Here is a 23480-nt window from a genome sequence, read left to right on the forward strand (position 1 = left end):
CATCAAATTTCTGAACCGGCTCCCCAGCGAGGAGGCAGGCCAAGTTGTGCGTCTGGCTCACATCTCCTTCTCTCCCACAGCAGATGCCCCGTGACCCACGACCCCTACTCAACTTCACAGTGCTGATGATCAAAACTTTGTATTTTGAGAGCTAATCGCACCTGTTTTCAGTGGACTGGTCAGTCTACGGAGAGAAGTGCTGACTGAGGCAGGACCTGAATTCCACTCTTTTCCAAATCCAACAGCAACAGTAAAAATAAGAATTACCATTTATTGAGCACCTAGCGTGTGCCAGGCACATAAAATGTCCTAGACATGCTAGAGATAACATTTCAGCCTCACGGTAACCCTGTAAGATACGTACTACCAGCACCCCCCCTTTACAGATAAATGATGTGCCAGGCCACCCATAACCACCGAACCCCTTGCCCTAACCACCCCACGTGCTGTCTCTCCACACATATTACACATATTGGAGTGAGAGATGTTTTAAAAACTGGGTGGGCCCACAAGGCGGGTACCTTCCATCGACGTGAAGCCTCACAGTTCAGGATCCTCTGCTTCTCACTGACTCTTCCCAGCACCAACGCAAGGCAGCAGCTGGCGCCACCAGTACCACATGAGGTAATGGGCTGAACGACCTGCCAACCCTTAGGTCACTTAGAGGCACAGCTGTGACTCAAACCCAGGGGTTGATCCCAAACCTAGCACTTTCCAGTGCACACCATTCACAAATGTAGTAAAAGGGGAACTAACGGTGCCCCCAAAACGGCACCGTGTGTTCTTACTGATTCTAAAGTAAGACCTAAGGCTCTAACTCTGGATCAACTGACAGCCTTGCTAGAGTCCATTTCAACAGAAGAGCAACTAGCAGCCCACAACACATTCTGGACAAGGTGCTTTTTTCCCCATCTGACCACGCTACGGCCACATGTTCTTACACGGCATTAGATTTGCATGTGAGAATGCTATGAATGGAGTCAGCATGACCATTAAACAGAGGCAACAGTTCTCCAGCAACTCTTCCCTCCTTGCCATCCTCGTGAAGAACAGCTGTCCACATGTTCAAGGACACTGCTTCTGCAAGTACTTCCTCCTGCTCTTAACTATCCTCAAACATCTGTGTATTTCTGTGATTGGTGTACAAAGACCCGACGAGTAGACACACCTGAGCTACAATGGACAAAAGTAACAAATTCCCTCCAGTCTGGCAAATGTCTAGTTAATCATGACATTTAGATGCAAAAAACTAGGTAAGGGTCTGATAAAAACAGCACACTTTCAGGTCAATGTATCTTATGAATTGTACTTTTTGTTCATATTTTCATCACAGTGGCAACCTGACAGTTACAAACAGCAAAAACAAAGGTCTAAATCAAGTCCTTACTAATCGGATTGGAAGGGGGAAAATTTTCCATTTTCTGCAAATGCCAGGCCATTTACATTCATGCTCCAAATACTGCTCTTGGGCCACCAACCACCAAAACTTTAGTTCTGTATGTTATCATGTTCCACATAAAGCTCCTGATCGTGTACTGAGTTTTGGTTTGAATAAAAGGCTAGGGACACAGATGTGGAAGAATCGATTTCTCTCAAATTCTTCTCCTCACATACACAGGGGCTAAGGAGAGGTCGGTCCCGGACTGCATGTGAAAGGTGAGGCCACAAAGCTTCCAGAAGCACACATTCATGGTCCGTGCTAGACAAGGTTTCCCAGCAGCACCACTGACCTCTCAGGCCACATCACTCCTGCTGGTGGGCTGTCCTATGCGTGGCAGGTACAGCAGCATCCCTGGCCCAGCTGTGACAGCCAAATTGTCTCTGTCCCCCAAGGGGCAAACCGCTCTCAGTTGAGAACCCTGGGGCTAGGCAAAGAGTTCTTTAGAGAGACAAGAAATACCACATTTGAAAAATAAAACTGATACACTGGACTTTGTTAAAATGAAGAACTCTGGTCATCAAGGGTTTCATTAAGAAATGGACTAGGCAAGCCACTGGGAGGACATAGGCATAAATCACGCCTCATAAAGGACACAGACCCAGAAGACAATGCCAAATTACAGATGCATGATTCAGGAGAGGCAAGGAGATAGGGAGTTCTTGCTGAGTGTTTACAGAGGTTTTGTTTGGGGTGATGAAAAAATCTGGGGAACAGACCCTGGTTACAAATACAGAGCATTATGAATTTAACCGACGCCACTGACTTGTACTCTTAAAAATGGTCAGAACGGCAGATTTTATGTTACGTATATTTTACCACAATCAAAAACCTTAATGTAATATACTCGAAAAAAAATGCACTACATTGTCAAGATTTATTTAAAAAAAGTAAAATGTATCATTAAGTATTTTATATTAATAATACGTTTAAAGGTTACTCTTTCTTGTATCTTGAGTTAGGTAAAATACATTCCAATAATTGTGTTTTAAATGAGTAAAAGATTGGGTTGGGCACTCCCGAAGCAGGACATCCAGGTAGCTAATAAGCAAACGCACACACGCTCGACCCCACAGTCACCGAGGAAGGGAAGTCAGAGCTCCGAGGAGACACCCCGGCGCATGCAGGAGAAAGCCTAATAGAGCGCTGGGTCGGGGCGGGGGGCCGGGAGAAACCGGGATGTGCACGCGCCGCTGGTGGTGCGTACACTGGTTCGGCCAGTCTGGAACCCAGTTTATCAGTGTCTAGTGAAGTTGCCTATGTGACTCCAGGAATTCTCTCCTCAGGGAGGACCCGGAGGAAAGGGATGCACGTGTCCGCAAGCAGACGACACGCGATCACTGACGGCAGCTTCCTGTCCGGTCGCCCCAGCCGGCAAACAAGCCAAGCGCCCAGGCACAGCGTGGATACGCAGACTGCGGGGCGCGCACGTGATGCGGAAGCGCGCGGCAGGGACGGGAGTGAGGGACCGCGCACGCGCACGTGGAGGAGTCCCGCGCACAGCACAGAGACTGCGAGCAGCCGGAGGCGAGCAAGTGCACACCGCACGGTCTACCTACCAAAGCGCACGGACTCGCACACGAAGCTGCGCGGGCAGGCGGAAAGGGAAGGTGGGTACCACCTGGCACAGGACGCCGGGGGCTTCCTCCGGTGCTAGACACGTGCCACAGCGTGCTCTCGGTTGTGGTTACTTAAGATAAAAACTAATCGACGTTGAATATATGTACTTCACAAGTGGAAGTTAAACCTCAATTAAAGAAAATTAAAAATCAACAGAAAATGGCCCAAACTATTCGTCTTTACTACAGGTTACTAAATGTCCTCAGCCTTTTTTTCTATTATATATTTCTTCTGTTAATGTGGGCCATTTTCAAGAATAATTGACATAGTCCAAAGCCTACGCAGTATCACTAGGACGTAACTCACCAACAAGCACATAAATCTCTTACCTTTTCCTGTTTCTTACCACGTACGACGTCTGGATAGACGGTACATTAATCTTATTCGTAAAAGTTTACAATGTTCAATGTGGGAAGCTATTAGTGACCCTTACTGCCTTTGAAGTGTAGTTATACTTTTTATGTGGTAAACTATTAAATCACAAGAATCTTCCCTGCCTCTGAAGTTCTCTTAGCAACTTTCCCCTAGAATTTTGGTAATTGATCCCATACCAACGAGTGAACTCCTCCTATTGCCATAAACTATCAGTCTGATGTTGTATTGTCAGTTAGCTTTCCTCACTTGTCTTATTTCCCCTACTAGCTTGTGAGCCAGGGACTGAGGAGAGACAGCGCTAAGCTGCCTTCTACGCCCACAGGTGCCTTGAAGGGACAGCTCTCTGGCAGTTCACGGCACTGGAAGAACCACCAGAGGCCAGCAGTGTACTCCGTACCTCACCCAAGACACATGTTGGGACCCCAAAGGGCAGTGACAGGGAGCTTCTCTTTAAGAAATATGCATTTGTTTTTGTTTTGTTTTTTAAAGATTTTATTTATTTATCTGACAGAGACAGCCAGCGAGAGAGGGAACACAAGCAGGGGGAGTGGGAGAGGAAGAAGCAGGCTCATAGCAGAGGAGCCTGATGTGGGGCTCGATCCCATAACGCCGGGATCACGCCCTGAGCCAAAGGCAGATGCTTAACCGCTGTGCCACCCAGGAGCCCCAAGAAATATGCATTTGTAAAATGCTCTACGTCTAAAAACCCTTTCCTTACATTTCCCACCTGGCCTCACATTCCTGCAGGGGAACTGGGCACAAGGCCGAGAGCGTGAGTGACTTGTTTGTGGTCACAAGTGAGCCAGCAATGGAGAACAGGGTCCAGAGCTCTCATGTCTGTCACCAGTCTTCCCACCACACCTCCTGCCTCCAAATGACTCCTGCTCAATCCCATCCTTCTCATGGGTCAGAGTCTTCTGAACCAAGACAGGCTTGATCTGCTTACAAAGCCTCCTCCTCGGTTTTCCACCAGCCAGAAATTTGGTCGGCGTGCCTCCCAGGCCCTCACCTCTAGCCCACCGAGTGTTAAGCACACGGCCAGTAAGTCGGACTCGGAGGCCTCGCTGTGGCCTGACGCCAGCGTCAGCCCTCCCTAACCGCTGTCGACAGCCCTCTACCACAGCATCCGGAGCAGCCCTGCCTGCCGGGATGAAGCACCTCTTTAAATTTAAAAGCCAGTAAGGTTGGCTTAGAATGCGTTTGTCTTGACGCAGATTTGATGCAGTCCTGTCCTGTTTTTAGGGTGCCTTAATACCTACAGCAGCCTCTCCAAGAAGGCAGTGCCTGCCCACGCTCTGGACAGAAAACGCAGAGTTGTGTCGCCAAGTGCTGACAGTGCGACCTCAGTCACCACCTCCTCTTGGCCCCACCCAGGAGCTGACTACTGAGTTCTCATATGTAACAGCACCCGCTGTCTTGGCGCCCTAACGGCACAGGCCAACCCCCGCCTTTGCGGTGCTTCCATTTCAGCAGGACTCCCGAGAACACCACCACTGCGCAAAACATTTCAACGGCTCGTGCTGAAATACAAAGCAGATTCACTGAGCAGTTGGTACTCGATAAACGTTTATGGGATGAGGGACCGGCTCCCATGGTTATGAGGTGAAGTCAGCACGAGAAAGCAGAGAAGATACTTCAGAGTCGGACGTGAATCTCCATTCTGGTGTACCGGTGATTAGGTCTGCTCTGAAGTCCTAGAACAGGCAGACCTGCAAACAGGCCTCGATTTCGTCACCCCTCAAATGGAAATAATAGCAAGCGGACCCCTGGGAGGCTGTTGTGAGGGTCACAAGCAGCTGTGCTTGATGCCGATGGCACTGAGCGCCGTGTGCTGGTCCTGCCCCCTCCCTTCCGGCCTCCGTCTCCCCACCTCCTCTTCCTCTCCCCGAGCGCACTGGGCAGCGAGGCTGTGCCCTTTGCCCTCTGCCTGGCAAACTCCTGGACCTTCCCCCGGGTCAGGGCCATCCCACCTCTGCGAAGCCTCTGCTGACTCCCCACTCTCCCTGCTGTTTCCCTTGCCTCTGGGCTGCCCCCCCAGAACTGCTATTCCATCACTGTCCTGACCCATCCACTGTCCCCAGGCTGGGAGCTCCTCGAAGCAGAGAGTGCGTCATGAGCTCTCTGAGGCCCCACACACAAGTGCGTGCGTGTCTCAGCAGAACTGCCAGAGAGAGAAAGGCCCAGATGCGGTGACACTTCTCAAGGGGGAGAAGGGAGGGCATGTGCGAGGAGACCGACTTCCCAACAGAGCTTCCTCGGCTTTGGAATGCTGCCTGTGAGTCCCCAGTGTACCTGGTCCGGCCCCTCACTAACCCCGGGGAACTCTGTGCCATGCCCACAGTCGCTGGAGTCCTTCATCTGTCACTACACGGCCCACATTCAGGTGACAGCGTCAGTATTTAGACACCGCAGCTGGATCGAGGGGGTCTGTCGTGTAGTTAACTTGCCCATTAACGAGAAGTCGATGTCCCAGTGGTTCTAGAAGCCACAGCCACTAATTCACTTTATGGGAATGGTAAGACCACACAAGAGCAAAGACTTCAGAGCCGATGGTAGCATTTCTGATGCAGACGCTGTCGAATACAAACCGGCTGATTAATTTTAAATGATTTCACAGCATTTAAAGAAAAAACATGAGGCTGACACAAAGATTTTAAAACTCATTAGACTCGGTCTTGAAATCCCGGATATATTTAAATTGAAAGCTGCTCTTCTGACAGCTTTTCCTTCAGACGTGCCATTGTGTGCGCGCCACTGCGGTTAAGGTTGGGCGAGCACTTCCATTAAAACCTTCGCTTTCACCGGCTTATACTTTCACAACAAACATTCACTCCGGGCTTGGCTTTTGCATACAAAAGAGTTCTGCTTGGAATATATATTCCAAAGTACAAAGTAAAGCTGTCTGGACGGAAAACTCCGGAACAAGTTTTTTGGGGGGTCTCGGGTGTAAACAAGTTAGAATAAGCTAGAAATTTAGGATCCAACCTGTCCTTTCTAAAGCACAGAAGTTATAACTAGAGAGAGGGTGGTACAGTCAGTCTAAGAGCGAGGGGAGAAGGTGCATCTCAAGTCAGCATAGTCCGGAAACCTCAGGACCACCCGTAACCCCCACGTCCGGCGTGTCACCAGGTGCTACCACTTCTACCTCTGAGTACCTCTCAGGCTAGCTGGTCTCTGGTCTCCCCGCTTCCGGGTTATCTATCGGCAAGCAAGCAAACCCAGGCCGGTGTGGCTCCCCATCCCATGAGGACACAAACCCCAAGGCCTGCTGATGGCCCTCAAGCCAGGCTCCTGCTGCATTTTCAGCCTCGTGCTCTCCCTACTTCCGTCTATCCCTAGCCCCTCTCTGTTGTGCCCTCCATCCCAGCTCCCGTGAAGAGGCCTTTCTGTTGCATCTTCTTGTCTTTTACATCCAGGGCAGGAAATTTCCTTCACGACCTTGTTGAAGGGCGCTCAAACCCAGCTGCTGGTTAATGACACCAAGAGCAAGGTTGGCATTTTAAAAACACATTTATTCCCACTGATATCTCAGCTACACTTGCAAAGACAGCCTGAGACAGGCTAGACTGTCATTGTGGAAACTGAGGCTCAGGGAGTTTGAGTGATGTGAGCAGGTGTCACAAACAGACCGGCTAAGCCAGAGCCATCTCGTCCCACACCGGCCTGAGCCATAGAAGCTACAGGCACCCTGGGGAAGTTCAGGCATCAGACTTCTGGGACCTGGTCCCCACAAATCTGCGATGACTTCCCTCCATTCCATGGGCTGTGGCCTCTGCTGGGCTTGGGCTGTCTTCTCAGGCTCCTCTGGATATGCCCTGCTCGCCTCCAAGTCCAGGCCTTCACTAACAGTATTTCCCTCAACCAGATAATCCTGCCTTTTTTTTTTATTTAAGATTTTATTTATTTGACAGAGAGAAACAGCCAGCGAGAGAGGGAACACAAGCAGAGGGAGTGGGAGAGGAAGAAGCAGGCTGCCAGCAGAGCAGGGGCTCGATCCCAGGACCCTGGGATCATGACCTGAGCCGAAGGCAGACACTTAACGACTGAGCCAGCCAGGCACCCCAAATCCTGCCTTTCAAGCCACAATCATCTGACTGTCCCAGAGATCCTGTAGCGCAGAGAACAGTCACTGCCTCAGTTTACCATTTTTGTTCTTCTATGTTTCCTGCCAACTGAGTCCCTCCCATCTCTACCATAAACTTTGAAAAGGTAAGGATCTCATATTACTTTTCCATCTCCTTATGGCGCCTACTACTGAACTGGAGACCTAAGCATTCAGTAAAACTCCATTATGATCAGCAAATATTTCAAATAGTTATTTGACTTACTTAAAAAAAGGAAAAAAAAAAAGTTACTATTTTTTCCTGACGAGAGTCAATGTAAATAGAGATAAGCACAGTATCCATGCCGTGTTTCTGACTACCACTACTTAGAACTCACTTTTTCTTTTAAGCTGAAAAAATAGAAGTTGACTTGGGAAAGAAAACTACCCAAATCAAAATACGTGACAAAGCCTGAGAGCCCGAGGACTAACAACAAGAGGGGGGCCGAGTGCAACGGCTCTCCAAAAACCACGTCAGACCTAAAGTGCTGATCATCGCAGGGTGCTCTGCTGCGGTCACGTGTGAGGTGGGGGGCGCCCAGTGACCTCCAGGAGGAAACCCTCAGCAAGAAGGTCAGGAGGAACTTACTCGCCTCAGGTGTCTCCAGGTGAACAAGCAGAGCAGAGGGGGGGTGGTTCACTGGAGCGACACAGAGAGCACCTGTGAGGCTTGGCGCATCAGAAAGCCCTGGCTGGAGAGACTCGCCACGGGACCAAGCAGCGGGTGGGTGAGTATCATCTAGAAGATGGCCCAGTGTCTACCTGCAGAGAACTCTTGGGATCTGAGCACAGAGGCCAGGCAGTGAACACTGGGTGAAAACATTAAGTTAACAGGAGAGGGGCGCCTGGGTGGCTCAGTCAGTTGGGGGTCTGTCTTCAGCTCAGGTCATGTTCCTGGGGTCCTGGGATCGAGGCCCGCGTCAGGCTCCCTGCTTCTCCCTCTCCCCCTGCTCGTGCTTTCTCTGCCTCTCTCAAATAAATAAATAAAATCTTTCAAAGAAAATTTAAATAAAAGCAGAGGATCTGATACATTCTTCCTTCACTGCAAAATTCATCTCTTGGAAGACAAAGGAAGAAAGGATAGGACATGGATGTCCACGACCACAGAAGCCTCAAGCAGAGGGAGGAATGTTCTGTTACACTCGGGACAGTCCTCACTTACGCTAACTCCTCTGACGTCCCATCAGGTTTAGCATGTGTCCCAGCAGGGACAAGAGTGCCAGGGACCTTTGTACAAACCAGAAAAAGCTGCCCAACTGCAAGGATGCAGCTTTGCAGGGACCCAGACTGGGGAGTGAGAACAGTCTGGACTTTGGCCACACATGGCTTCCGTGTGGAGACCTGGAAGGCAACTGGTTCCCCTGCTCAACGAGCTGTGCTTGAGCCTCCTGTGTGGTGGGTACTGTGCGGAGAGCAGTGCCATGTGGTGCCCAGGAGAGAAGGGCCTCTGTCCGTGAAGCTCACGCTCCAGAGGAAGAGACAGATAAATCCAAGAGCAAGTCCAGACAGTGACAAGTGCTGTGAGAGAAACAAACAGCATGCTCACTGTGGTGGTTCATTTTACATGGCAACTTGGCTGGGCCGCGGTGCCCTGATATTTGGCTATTCCGGATGTTACCGTCAGGCTGTTTTTGGATGAAACTAACATGTAAATTGGTGGGCTAGGAGTAAAGCAGACAGCCCTACCTAATGCTGGTGGGCCTCATCCACTCAGCAGATGGCCTGAACAGAGCAGGCTCCCCAGGCAGGAGGGAGTCCTATGGGAGAGGGCGTTTGGATTTCAACTGCAGCATCAGCTCCCCCCAGGGTCTCCCCTGCTGGTGTGTCCTGTAAATTCTAGAGTTACCAGCCTCCACAACTGCATGAGCCAACTCCTTAAAATAAATCTCCTTCTCTACCTATATACACATTCTGTTGGTTCTGTTGCTTTCCTTGAGCCTGGATGGTGAATACCAACAGTGGCCACAAGGTGGTTGCAGCCTAAACCATTTAGATCATCAAACATCACACACAGCACAGTTCTGCAGGGAAGGAATGGAGCGTGGGCGGCAACACAAACCAACAAGAGTGGTCACAAGGGTGTTCACTCATAAGGGCACTTATCCCAGGTCTCAGAAACACGAGCAAGTCCTGTCCTCTAGCATACAGAAAATAAAACCCCAAAATCCTGTCCCAGAAGTGAGGGAATTTACAAATGCAGACCTCCAGGAGACTGAGGGGAAAAAAGCAGCTTCCAAGAAAGATTTTTTTTGAGGCTTATATTTAAACTTGTAGGGATTTCACAAAGTTCTATTGATCCCACTAGTGGGAAGAGCCAGGACTGGTAAAGCAGGGCTGGTGGAGGGAAGGAACTGTAAGAAGGATGGGTCTGCAGACATGGAGGGAAGTGGGACACACAGCCCCCAGGGTGGGTAGGTAGGGCACACCACGGCATCAATCCTGACTCACCATCAGCAGCTTTCTCACCTTCAGCCTGCCTCCCCTGGAAAACGGGGTGATGCCCAGCTATGGGGTAACAAGGAGGACTGGAGGAGGCTCGCCAAGCTCCTTGGCCCACCACTGGCACGCAGAGGCATAGGCTCAGTGAACAGCATCTTAGGAGCGAGGTCCCGTCTCTGACATCTGAGGCTTTAACTTCTCCAGACATGAATTTAACTACCAGCGACCTGGGCCTGGTGGTATTGGGGGTTTCTTCAAAATCTAGTTTGGCTAATTCTGTCTCAGATTGTTAGGGGAAGACACTAGTTCCCGACTCCTCCTCACCACAAGAATAACAGGAGAGAAAGTTCTCATCACAGTGCTTGACACACAGCAGGCATAACCACAAATGCTGATTCTCCTTCCTTCCTGAGTCCTGCCACCAGGGAACACGTATGTAAGATCTTCCTCTGTGGCTCTGTCTGCCGTACCTGTGGTGGGGCCTCTACGAACACGTAGTGCCTGGGGTGATACGTAAAGTAGGAAACGGGGACGATCTACGTGCCTGCTTTGTTGGACTGGACGTCCGTCCCTAACCCTAATTAGCAACAATGGAAGATTTCCAAAGGGTCCCAGGATCCCAAGTCAGGTAAGGCAGATGAGAAAGGGGAGGGAAGCTGTGGTTCAGGAGGTGGGCTGCCAGTGAGAAGAGTCAGCAGGGACAGGCAAGGGCGGGAGACAGGATGTCACTAGCAAACAGGGCAGATAGGGGGTGCCGAATCTGTACGTGAGAACATCTACAGGCGGACACGGAGCACAGGGCTGCCAAGCTTCCCCTTGCACAGACATAGCACTAAATGCATTCTGGCGACGTCCTCCCTCAGCTGATGAGACAGGACTACCACCAGGACATCGGGCCACTCTCCCCACTTAGAACCATGAATACAGAGAAAAAGTACTTCATTTCTTGAGCTCCCCAAAGGCTGCTGAAACTTAAGCTGGAAAAAAACAGAGGAAACAAGGACTACTCACTGGATTCTGGAAGGTGAAGTCCATACCCATCTGCCCTGCTCTAACAGTATCCAAAACAAGCAAACACAGTTAAAAACACAAATTAGATTTTTTTAATGACATTATCTGCAGACTTTATTCATGAAAACAATGAAAATCACATACACGTTTAGAATGAATAATTTACAAAATCAGAGAGCTTATGTAAGGACACAATAAGGACAACACTCTTGCACATTTAACACAAATTAAATAATGGTCAAGGTCAGCTATTGGGAACAAGCAAGGACATGGGTCAGGACGTTTCAGCGAGACAGCCAGAGGCTCTAACAAAGACTGGAAGCGCACTGGAAACTCTCCAGAGAATATGCAAGCTGCACTGAATTCCTAAGCTCCAGTGTTTTCGGATTTTTCACATCATTAAAAATGGAATCAGTAAGGATAACAATAAAGACACGACTGCCAGCTTCCTCGCAGCTTGCAGGGAAAGCCACGGGCAGAGGCGTGGGTTCCTCTGAGGGAGCCTCTCCCACCTCTGTACAGCGTGACACAGGCTGGGCGGAGGGGCATCTTTCTGCAGCTGGGAAAAGCAGCCCACAGGTGAGCCCCGTGCAGCTCCTGCCCTAGGCCCGACCAGCAGCGGCCTCAGTCAGCAGGCCACACCCAGCCTTCTGTAGGAGTCCAAGGGAGGTTTGAAACAAGACTGCTCTGTCCTTAAAACCAGACCACTTCTTTGTCCCAAAATGAAGATCAGAAACAACTTCAGATTCAAGGACACAGGCATGGGGCTAGCAGACCCACTGTGACACCAGCCCAGAGCGTGGACACCCTTAGGCTCTGGGCAGCTGCCCCACACCTGGGCCCCGCAGCTGTAAAGGGAGAATGACCAGCCCCTCACAGGTAACTGGAAGGATTACAGCCCTGTGAAGAGATGACCAGATACGAGATGGGCTGGGCTCTGGGTTTCCTGCCATGTGTTCAGGAGCCCCTCCGACCCGCCCCAGCCCGGCCCTGCCTCCTTGGGCCAGTCCCACGAGGCACACAGCACAGAAACTACTTACCTGACAGAAAAAGGCCCCAGTCAACTCAGATGAGCAATCTGCAAACAGAAATCATCCTTTCTCTCTGCATCCCACAGCCTCTACCAAGTCCGTTACCACGGCAGCCAAGGAATAAATACGGACTCGCTGCTCCTGCATCCAACACCTCCAAACCTGTCAATCAGCTTCCTCTGTCCTCACTGTCACCGTCACCTCTGACTCTGTTCCTTCCCTCTTCACTTCTGCAGCTATTCACAGATGTGGCATTACCATGAAGTTGGCTGCGAACAAAAAATGTCCCATTTGGAACACGTGTGCCTCCGAGAAAAAACATGTAAGTGGGGACAAGGTCAGGAGGATGGAATCTAGGAAGCGGTGTGCATCCACGGCCACACTTCCAACTTTGTTCTATGTGTGCAACTTTTCTGTAAGCCTAAAAGTCCATTCCAGAACAAAATATTTAAAAAGAAAATCTCTGGGGGCGCCTGGGTGGCTCAGTCTGTTGAGTGTCCGACTCTTGATTTTGGCTCAGGTCATGAGCTCAGGGTCCTGGGATCGACCGAACCCTCATCGGGCTCCACACTCAGCAAGGAGTTTGTTTATCCCTCTCCCTGCTCCTCCATCCCTCGTGCTATCTCTAAAATAAATAAATAAAATCTTGGGGAAAAAAAAAAGGAAAGGAAAAGAAAATCTCTGTATTGCCAGAGATCCCGGTGTGCCCCCTCATACATACACACACACACACACACACACACACACACACACACAGAGACGCTCAACAAGTATTAGTTGAAAAATGCAACAATCAAGAGGGCACACAGGTTAAAAACAAAAGACAGGGCAGTAAACCCAAGGTCAGGAGGAGGCGGTGGGTTGGTGTACCCGAGAAGGAAGACTCTTACGCAGCTTTCCAGGTGGAGGGGCAGGACCAACAGCAGGAGAAGCTGACCACGGAGAGCCCCACGCCGCCTGCGACCACAACCTGTGCCCAAACTGGCAGGTGCCTGCCCACGGCCTCTGCCGCCCGAGGAGACAGGTACAGGATACACACCCATGCTCTCCCTCACGGCACTGCACCAGCACACGTGTCACCTGCACGGAGGTCCACCGACAGCTCTGCATGGTGAGGCTGTGCGTGTTGGGGTCTTCAGAGTAAGCTAGTGCCCAGAGCCTCGTACTCTAACAGGACACTCAGCCCTGAAGCAGATTCTATGTGTAGATGGGAGCTTCCAGAAATCATAGGCTAAATCTATCTGGCAACTCCCGTCTTGTGCTATTCTTGTGTGCCTCCGTCAGAGACACGTTACAACAGCGAGAAACGGGAGGAGCAACTGTTTGCATTTAGCCACAACGCCCACGGGATGCCAAGAACCAAGCGTGACACCTTCCTCTGCCTCTTGGTGGGCTCTGTTTTCAGCCAGGTTGTAAGTATGACTGCTCGAGTCTTCTGCCACTACAGCCCTGGCTAGGTAGGAGAAGCAGTCTGTTCGAGTAGAGCCAACTTAGGACGGCGGGACTCCGTCTTAAAGCATGAGGCACAGAGTGGAAGCTCGCTCAACTGAGACTCACGGCAGTTCACACACAAGTGGGTTTCTCCCTCTCCATCCCTTCTGCTGAACGTCTGATCGACACAAAAGACAAAACCCAAGTAAGGTGGGACAAATCATGTAAATTATGACATCAGTGGAGAAACAGTCATCGTACAGATATGTCTCTGTTCTATTAAACCTTACACAGTGGCATTTCCTTACACGAGCGTCATGTTCAAGCTCAGCAACATAGGAAAACGTGCATGTCCGCGGACAGCTCTTGACCTCAGGATAAGGTAGCATCCCACGTGGCAGGGCCTGGCCGCGAGATGGGACTACAAATTAAACAGACTGTTCATTCACAGGATCTGCTCTTTTGTTTTTCACTGGCACGGGTGAACGATATGTGGACTATGGTTCATCTGTGTTAAGTCAGGTCAAATCTGATAGTATTTCTTCACCTTCACACAATTACAATGCTTCCGAGTTGGATGTAAGCCAAATCTTACTTGCCCACTGATTTCTACCACAAAATTGGTCCCATATTTCCAGGCAGAAGTCTCAACTTGGCGCTGAACTTTGGAATGTCCTGGTCTGCTAAGTGCACTCTTACAAGTTCAAAACTCTGCAGCGGTTTTAAATGCCAAGTTCTGCCTTCCACCATTAATCCTCTCTTCTGTGCTGGTCCCGGCTTCACAAATTGACAGAAATTTTACCACCACTTAGGGTTCTCAATCCACACAAGTCTTTTCCAGGATCTGGCTGAGCCACGGTTCCTAATTTAGCTCCTAGAGTCTGGGTGTTAACATTTCTCAACTGTTAAGCTACAGTATAAGATTTCACCAGCAGGTGCTCTATCTTCATACAAGGCGTGCTCTACAAATTCCCTGAGCCTGAGGCTCCTGGTTACACACTATGGTCCGCGGCACAACTAAAGAAAACCCTGTATACTGAGCATCTCAAGAACACAACGTAAATATAACATAAAAAAATGGAAACGTTCCTAAAGTCCAAGCCCCTTCTCTATACATGAGAACCTGCAGAGGCTCAGAAAGATTTCCCGAACACACTCTGTAAAGCAAGTGAAAGACAGAGTCATCTGAACTAACACCTGGCCGCTCTAAAAAACCCTTGACTATGAAAATACTCTAGGAGAAAAGAGCATGGGAAATTATTTTTCTAGTTTTTAGTCAGCAACAACCAAAGAGAGAGAAAGACAAACATGAAAAAACAAAATGCAATGCAGAGAAATCTACCTAAAGGAATTCATAATGACTAGAAGTTAGTACTAATGCTACTCTTCTTCCAGAATAAACATTCTAGCACCTGAAGCAAGACATAAGGTTGAAGTGACTATAACCCTTTTCCACGCCCTTCTCCCAGGGACTGGGGATCACCAGTGTAGACACACGGAACCAAGTCGTGCTTGCACTCACACTGCTGGTGTGCCCGTAGATAGTGGCTAAGAGCTGTGACCTTCAAGCCAGCAGTCAGCTCAGAAGAAAAATAATGGGTTCAGTACCAATGCCCAGCCCCAGGAAAATGACTTTAAATCGGAAGTCATAACTAAAAACTGCAAATCATGTTCTGGAATTGGGACCCCCTCAAATGGTTCGTAAGCATCTGTGATAGAGGACATGCATACATTTCTCCGGGAAGAGGGGCCCCATGACCCGAAAAGGTTAAGAGCCACAATGCCCCACAAAACAAAACTGAGGGCAGGTCACTGCAATGAAGACATTAAATACGAATGATGCAACACTGCTCACTCTCTCTTCCTGAGCGGCGGCGCACGGACGGAGTGATCAACTGAAACGGAGCAAAAGCCTGACAGCTGATCCTGGAACAGCATGAGACAGATGTAGGGTTTGGTGCCGAGCTGAGGAAACCTGACCTACAAAATAACAGCAGTCCAACGCTAACTTTTGTGCTTACACTAGATTGTTACCAAAGATTCCACAAGCAATGAGAAACATTCTACAGCCAGAAAAGCAGTTGGTCTTAAACTCTAATTTTGAAAAAGATAACTTTTGCTTGAGTCCATTTTTCTTGGTCAGGAACGCCTGTGCAAAGCCCTTCCCCTCCCCAGCCTGGATCGCCCTGTCAGGCTGCCTGTGCTCCCACTCCGACCGGCACTTCAGTTAAACCGCTGACTAGGAAATTTCCTACAAAATCTTGTTAGGATGTATTTTCAGTTTGTAACAATTCCCTTCTACTAATGGGAAGTGAGTGCCCCATTCTCTTCTGAAAAGGGACCACACCTGGACAGACCACGATGTCGGGGTAACAGTGTTTACTACAGGCAAAGCTGGAACGGGGCCCCCTCTGGCACACACAGGGGCAGGTATGGTCCCAGAAGAAACCGGGCTGTTTTCCTACAATGCCAACCTGACTTGACAGTATGTCACTGAACATGGTTTTTAAAACTAGAGCAAACATAAACATTTGCACGAACTGTTAATAATTTAAAACATTAAACTGAAGCCAAGAACAATAATGACAAAAGCACAAGATTCTGAAGCAATTCTGAGCCTGCACTGGGCCACTCTGGGTGGAGACCCTTGTGTTGCAGGAATATGCTTCATTATCCTCGGCGGCGAGGGTGTTCAAATAGGGAAGGTTAAGACACACTAATATAAGTCCCTGTAGGCACAGGGGGGAGAAGCCACGTAAAACAATAAAAAACTAAAACAACTGAGTGACACGGCCTGAAGGAACAAGACACAGAGCAGTAACCCGAATCAAGAGCTCCTACGGCCAACACTGCTGTCATCAAGGGTCACACCTATGTCAACTCATTTGGTCCACTCCGCAACCCCGGAGTCGGGCGCTGTATGATCCCATTTTACAGATAAGGAAATAGAAGGCACAGAGACACGCCCCAAACGGCATAGCTCTCAGGGTGCTACGAGGATTCGGACCCTGGCAGGCCAGCTCTGGAGCCCACCGCCTCAATGACCACATCACCCCCGCTGAAGTGGCTTCAATAGAGATGTCCCTCGTGTTTCCCAGAGGAAACTGCACACCTAACAGCCAGAGACACAGAGGCCCAGTACCGCACTAGGTGCTCTGATGAACAGCCCAAGTTGGGCTGACAACAGCTACACTGAAATATGGGGCATGTTTTTATCCTATAGGTGAGGAAACCAATCAGAGGGGTAAAGCACCTACAGCTAACCCCCAAATAATGCAGGGGATGCGGTGCTGACCCCACCCACTCAAAAATCTACATAAAACTTTTGACTCCCCAAAAACTGAACTACCAATAGCCTACTGTTGACCAGAAGTCCTACTGATAGTGTAAACAATTTATGGGTATTACACACATTATATTCTGTATTCTCACAATAAAGAGAGAGAAAAGAAAATGTTATCAAGGGAATCATAAGAGTAAATACATTTACAACATTGCACTATACTTACTGAAAATGACTGTGTATGAATGGACCCATACCACTTAAACCGTGTTGTTCAAGGGTCAACTGTAATTCCAAATTATATTTAAGTAGCAAGTGAGATATGGAACCTGGGTTTCAACTCGGGTTCATCTCACTACGAAGCCTGAGTTCTTGCTGCTCAGTCAGGCCCTAGGCATCCAACCAGTCAGGAATGATGGTGATCTCTGACATCATGTCAGTACCTGAGACCCTTTGTTCTATATATAACCACAAAGCAAGAGTTCTCAACCTTAGCACTACTGACATTTTGGGTTAGAAAATTCCATTTGGGGGCTGTCCTGCACATCGCAGGAAGTTTAGCGGCATCCCCACTGCCACGTATCGGGGACAGCAGCCCTGGAGCTAATTCTTGAACACCTGAGAAAGGGGAGAGTCGAGGGCACAGACACTCCCCAGTCTCAGCTCTGGAGGGAACCATGACCCTGACTCTGACTCATCTCACTGTGGTTCGACCGGAAAGGAAGATAATGCCGGCTGAACTGCCAAAACACAGAAAGGAGTAACCAGAAGTGATTCAAACATTCACAACCTGACGAAGTTTTTATAGGACACTTTCACTTGAAACTAGTTAGAATTAATATAATACACAGCACGTTCTGAAAGACACAAAGAACTCAGCACTCTGTGTTAGTAAATTAACTGTCACTATGATTTAGTAGAGTACATGTCAATATACAGATGAAGAACCCAGAAAGGGCCTTTCACTTTCTCGGAAAATTTATACACAGAGCACCTTTTTGCATTAGAAACATTTTGTAGCTTCTGAAGTTCTCTTGTAATCTTTCCTTCTCAGAAAAGCTCAGACTTTCCTAACTTAGGAACAAGGGCTGCTTATATTAACACGGGCCGCTGATGAAGTCAGATACATTCAAACCATACTTCAGGGATATTTCTGTACAAAAACAGACAGTGAACTAGAATGGTTCAGCACAGTGGTTAAGTATGTGTAGTAAAATGTGAAGTGGAACATTTATGCCATCGATTTCCCTTTCCTCCACGCTCTGTAAGCGCACATCTGAACGGCACCCAGCCACTCACCTGGATGACTTTATAGAAGTAGGCGTACTGCCGAGCTGTGTTCTTGTACTGGCTGAAGACGTCGTGGATAGCTTGTGTGCACTGAAGGTCCCGAACTTCCTCCTCCTCAAAGTAGAGAGGGGTGTCATATTCGCTGGGGAGGGTCTGAATGTAGGGCTGCCAGAAAGAGTTAGGGTCGGCTCGCTCACACAGCAGGTGAAAGGCCAGTGTGATATTTCCCATAGCTTGAAGAATCCGGTCTTGAGAATATAAAGGTCCTGAATTAACCCAGAAGTTAACAGCGTAAGTTCCAAAAAGCGCCTTAAAAAGCATTCATTCAAAATATATATTAAAGTTACAGAAATAACTGGAAAGTTTTGTAATACTCAAAGTAACATGCACCTTTCTCCTGACACTGTTCCACTATGTCAGATTACAAGCATACAAAACAATGTGACTTTGGGGGAACATCTCACTAGTTTGAGAAAACATCCAGATATGGTCCTTAGTGCCACAAAATAAAATTCCTTATTTTTATCATTTGCACTTTGCCTTTAACAGTCAGAAATTATTCTCACCCAACACTGAATTTTTAGCAGATTCGACAGTCATTAGTAATTTTCGTGGAACCCATAAAAATAATTCTTCTGCCTAGGAGGAAAAAAAATAAGAAAATCATATAATCATCAAAACATGTCACAGTCTTAACCCCTTCATCTGTGGTCAGAAAGCCAATCATGCAATCACACATGAAATACTGTTTAAGGTTGTATGTTAGCACTTCATTTCTAACTAACAAATGTATTTTTAAATGTAAATATTTGTGGTATACTTAGATGAGTAGAAGCAGGGTTTAAAATCCTACTTCTAATACAAAAACTAACCATATACATTGGGAAAACAGATTTTAAAAATGGGACTTTCAATTTTAATCTGACGCAAACATAGCCATTTGGAGTGGAGCACAAAACTGTTAACTCTTTGCTGCACTTATGTTTTTAAGTTCAAAAAGCAAAACAAAACAAAATTTCCATCTCCAACAAAAACTTGAACGTGTCGATGTGGACTGCTCTTGCTGTTGTATTTCTGAAGCCAAGGGACATTCCTTCCTCGACATGTTTGTCTTTAAGGCACAATGGTTACCAGCAAAAGCACAAGTCCCTAGGACATGTTTTGGTTTACTGAGTTTTTCCCCCCAAAATATTGTCTCCTTCTTTGCCAGTATGCAAGGTTTCTTTCTGGTATGTGCTATACATGTACCTATACTGCTTAAAACATGCACAGAGCAGTGCCCTGATTGTGGTGACGGTATCATGGGTGTGGGCGTACGTCCAACGCATCACAATGCCAACACTGAATATGCAGTTTTTGTTTATCAATTATACCTCAATAAAGCTTACGAAATGCACACGGTGAAGACAGACCACAACTAAGATATTTGGGGCAGCATCCACACGAATGATGCTTCTCTGATAACACGAGAAGAACATGTGACATCCCGGTTACTCTTGCCTTCTGCTGATGTCTACCATTTGGATTCTGTTTATGTGAGTCTCTTCCCCTACTATAGATTTTAACGCCATGAAGGAAGAGGCCTCGGTGTTTTTGGAAGGCTGGCATAATAATGACCAAGGTACTATTCACATACTAGACATTTAACAGGTATCTAATACACTGGTATATGGTTTATCAACATATCAATGAAAAGTTAACTACAACTTGACCAAAAACCTTGCCTGAGGTTTGAGGGGGCCCGAATAAATAACACTCATTTCCTCCATCCAAGTTCTGAACCCACTGAGAGAGACACAAGACTACAACAGATGGTCACCCAAAATATCACCTACTGAATCCCAGAATTAGACAGACTCCCCCACCTAGTTACAGGCAGAACCGGAGCCCCACGGGCCTCCCCACGTGTGGCCTGCCCTGTAAAGCATACGCAGCGGAGTGAGCACAAGGGATGCATATTGGCAACTGGCTCCCACCAAGACACGGGCCAAGATCAGCTCCTTCTCCCCAAATCATTGAACAAATTAAGTTATGCCTCCTCTCTAAGAGAGGCACGAGTGAGGGGCAGAGAGAGGCTGGGAATGTCAGGGTGCTGCTGCTCCCCTCATCTGGAAGGAAAGACCCAGAGCAGAGGAAACGCATTTGTCCCTTAGCAGACAGATACTGCTCTTCTTTCTCTTTCAGCTCTGGGGGCACAGTGTCAGTAGGTGGCACTGCCAACCACTCAGGTACCGCACCCCCCCCCCCCCAGAAAACCAGTAAACACCCTGGACACGGCCCATCCTCCTCCCCAAGCCACCCACCTCCACATACACTGTCACAGGGCCTGTGTGCTCCCCCTCCTAACCTCCTGAGCCCACATCGTTCTCTTGAAGTCTCAGAATCCTTTGAGGCATGTTCTGTGGTCTCGTTAACAGAGGCTCTGAAACATGAACCAACTTGCCCCAGGTCACTGGTTAGCAGCACGGCTCCCAGGGAGGACAGACCAGAAAGGGCTGCCTAGAACGCGGGCAAGGCTCTTCCAGGCCCCTGGTCAGCCTGGGGACCCCGCAGCAGGAAGCGGAGCGCTGACAGCACACTGCCTATTTGCCTACGAGGTCAGAATCAGCCCAGACACCTGTCTCCAAGTCCCATGCCCGCTCCGCAGCACAATCCAAGCACGCTGAGGACCCCCGGACCAAACGATCAAAACTCACCTTGATGTCTCTCGTCGCTCTCAAACCAAAGCCCTCTTCTTTGAAGTTGACCATTTCAAAACCCTCAACAGAGGCTCCATTTTCAGAGGCCCACTTCATTAGGTCAGGGAAGTAATCTTCTCTTTTTCCATCAAAAGTAACGGACAGACCTGTTTCATGTGTCAGAAAACAAGAGCTACATTTAGGACCCGTATCATTCTTTCTGCTATTAGAAACTGAAAAACATACACTGGAAATAGTGGTAACACTCCAATCTTGAAATCAAAACTCATCACCAAGTAACGAGACTTACGGGGCTGACCATTTTGCAATGTACAAATTGTACACCTGAAACTAATACATTGTGTGGCAGTTAAGCTTTAATTTTTAAAAAAATCTTAAAAAGAAAAGCTTAAAAAATAAATTGGTTTAAAAATTGTTTAAATAAATTGGAATGGGCTGAAATCATACAATTTTCTCTCATTACAACATAATCAAATTAGAAATCAACAAAGAAAAAATCTTGAAAATTCCCAAATATTCTGAAATTAGACAGAACAGTTCTATGTAACCCACAGGCAAAAGGCGAAAACACAAGGAAAGAAGAACAGAAACAACAACAACAAAACGAATCACCAGTCACAGCACGTATCTAACTAGTGACAGAAAGGCGAATTACAATCCTAAACCCCCGGGGGTTGCGGAGAAGTGTTTGCTGAGCCCAGGAGGTAGGACTACTGACTGCTGGGCTCTGTGAAGGGATGCGGTAGAAAGGGGAGGGCTCCACCACCTCACGCTTAACAGCAGCTCCCCCATTAATTCAGCGTGCCGTGTCTCACAGGCAGCTTTGCTTAACAAAATTCCCAGGAAAACAGCAATCAGCTGGCACATGCACAGGGGGCATGTGTAAGGATGGGCACCACAGGCCTGATTCTAAGAGCACAAAACTGGACAGCTCTGCAACCGAATTCTGTTGGACAATTTGAATGAGTTGGATCATATGTACCTACAAATAAAACAAAATACAACACCATATTTTTAAAAATTCAGGTGATCTGGGGCGCCTGGGTGGCTCAGCCAGTTAAGCATCTGACTCTTGGTTCTGGCTCAGGTCATGATCTCGGGGTCCTGAGATGGAACCTCATTTTGGGCGCCGAGTTCAGCAGGGAGTCTGCTGGAGATTCTCTCTCCCTCTCCCTTGGCCCCTCCTCCCCTCATGCGCGCATGCTCTCCCTCTCAAATAATACATAAATCTTCAAAAATTCAAGTGCTCTGATACCATTCATGCAGATTTTTAAAATACCACTGGCTCCAGGGGCGCCTGGGTGGCGCAGTCGTTAAGCGTCTGCCTTCGGCTCAGGGCGTGATCTCGGCGTTCCGGGATCGAGCCCCATGTCAGGCTTCTCCACTGGGAGCCTGCTTCTTCCTCTCCCACTCCCCCTGCTGTCTCTCTCTGTCTAATAAATAAATAAACCTTTAAAAAAAAAAAATACCACTGGCTCCAATATATTTTTATAGGGTTATACATGAAGTAGAAAACCATTCTCAGTCAAGACAAACTCCCAAGCGGGGAAAAGGGACTGGGAGAGAAGCGGGATGCTTCAGCTACAACTGCAATATTTATTTCTTAAAAACAAATAAAGGATGGAGGGTGGGATGGGGAACAGACCAGCAGGTGGGAAGGCGGGAGAACTTGACCGGTGGAACTGACTCAGTCTGGGTAGGAGATTCTTAGGCATTGTGTTATTTTTTGGACTTTTCAGCATGTCTGCAATATTCAAGGAGATGAAAAGCCATGCAGAAGAAAAACCAAGATTTATTTGACGAATAAAAGGAGAGGAACAGGAACTTCACGAACGTGAGCAGCAGGGTATGGAGCCCAGCCCAGGTGCCTGTGGCCACGCCAACAGGACACCAGCAGGGGTCACCAGGATCTGTGCAGCAGGACGGCTGGGCATAGGGCTGGGCCACACTGCCTATGCAGAAAGCTGATTTCGGTAGGGACATTCTGAGACAGAAGTCACTCTTTGCTGAAAACTCAGGAATGTTCTAACCTTAGTGTGAGTTGTAGTTAGCGGTCTCTGCTAACAACAGACACTCAGCACGTATGAACTATTCGCTATACATCTGGTGAGCCATTAGCACAGTCTACCATTCAGAGCAAAGAAACACATTATAAAGGAACCTGTCGCCATTTGGGGGTCGAGACCATCTAAGCTAAAGACTGCGTGTTTGTAGCAGTACACGGACAGCAGTGAAACCTCAGAGAGCAAATAAAAAAACAAACCCTCTTCTGACTCGCTTTCACAGAGTACATAAAAATGGAGTCTAGGAAGGTTCTTCTCACCCTTTTAAACGCAGGCTCCTTATTATGTTTTCTCCTTCCACCTTCCATGTGGCCCTGCATACCAATCTTTATTTTTTGTGCTTTACAGAACAAAAACAATAGGTTTACTGAATAGGCTTTTCCAAGCTGACACTTGGCCCCGTCACCAGCCTGGCTGAGAATCATTAAGACGCCTACTGAATACACCCTGTAAAAACACAGCTTCGGAAATAGAACTACATCTCTTATTTAACCAAGACAGGTTTGAGTTCATCGTAAATCTTGTGAAGGCTTTAATCTATTAATGTATGTTTGTGTGTTGACCACTCATGACATTATGTACTGACCTCAAACCCTCAAGGAAACACAATGTGGAAAAACAGATCTAATATATATTTTGTCAAAAACAAATAAATAAAAGTTGTGTAATTTTATTTTGTTTATTTATTTTTAAAGATT

General features: G+C 47.9%; 1 protein-coding gene across 1 annotated transcript in view; it reads right to left on the minus strand.

Moving 5' to 3' along the window:
- Positions 1–23480, minus strand: part of SETD3 (SET domain containing 3, actin histidine methyltransferase) — a 64107-nt gene that overhangs the window by 36792 nt on the left and 3835 nt on the right. Inside the window, exons 4-6 of the mRNA XM_002917459.4 lie at positions 20717–20865; positions 18587–18659; positions 18030–18286 (exon numbers count right to left, since the gene is read on the minus strand). Of these exons, the coding sequence (XP_002917505.1) occupies positions 18030–18286; positions 18587–18659; positions 20717–20865 (479 nt within the window). The remainder of the gene's footprint in view (positions 1–18029; positions 18287–18586; positions 18660–20716; positions 20866–23480) is intronic.

This window comes from Ailuropoda melanoleuca, chromosome 14 (genome assembly GCF_002007445.2).
Source record: "Ailuropoda melanoleuca isolate Jingjing chromosome 14, ASM200744v2, whole genome shotgun sequence".
In the NCBI taxonomy this organism is placed as follows: domain Eukaryota; kingdom Metazoa; phylum Chordata; class Mammalia; order Carnivora; family Ursidae; genus Ailuropoda; species Ailuropoda melanoleuca.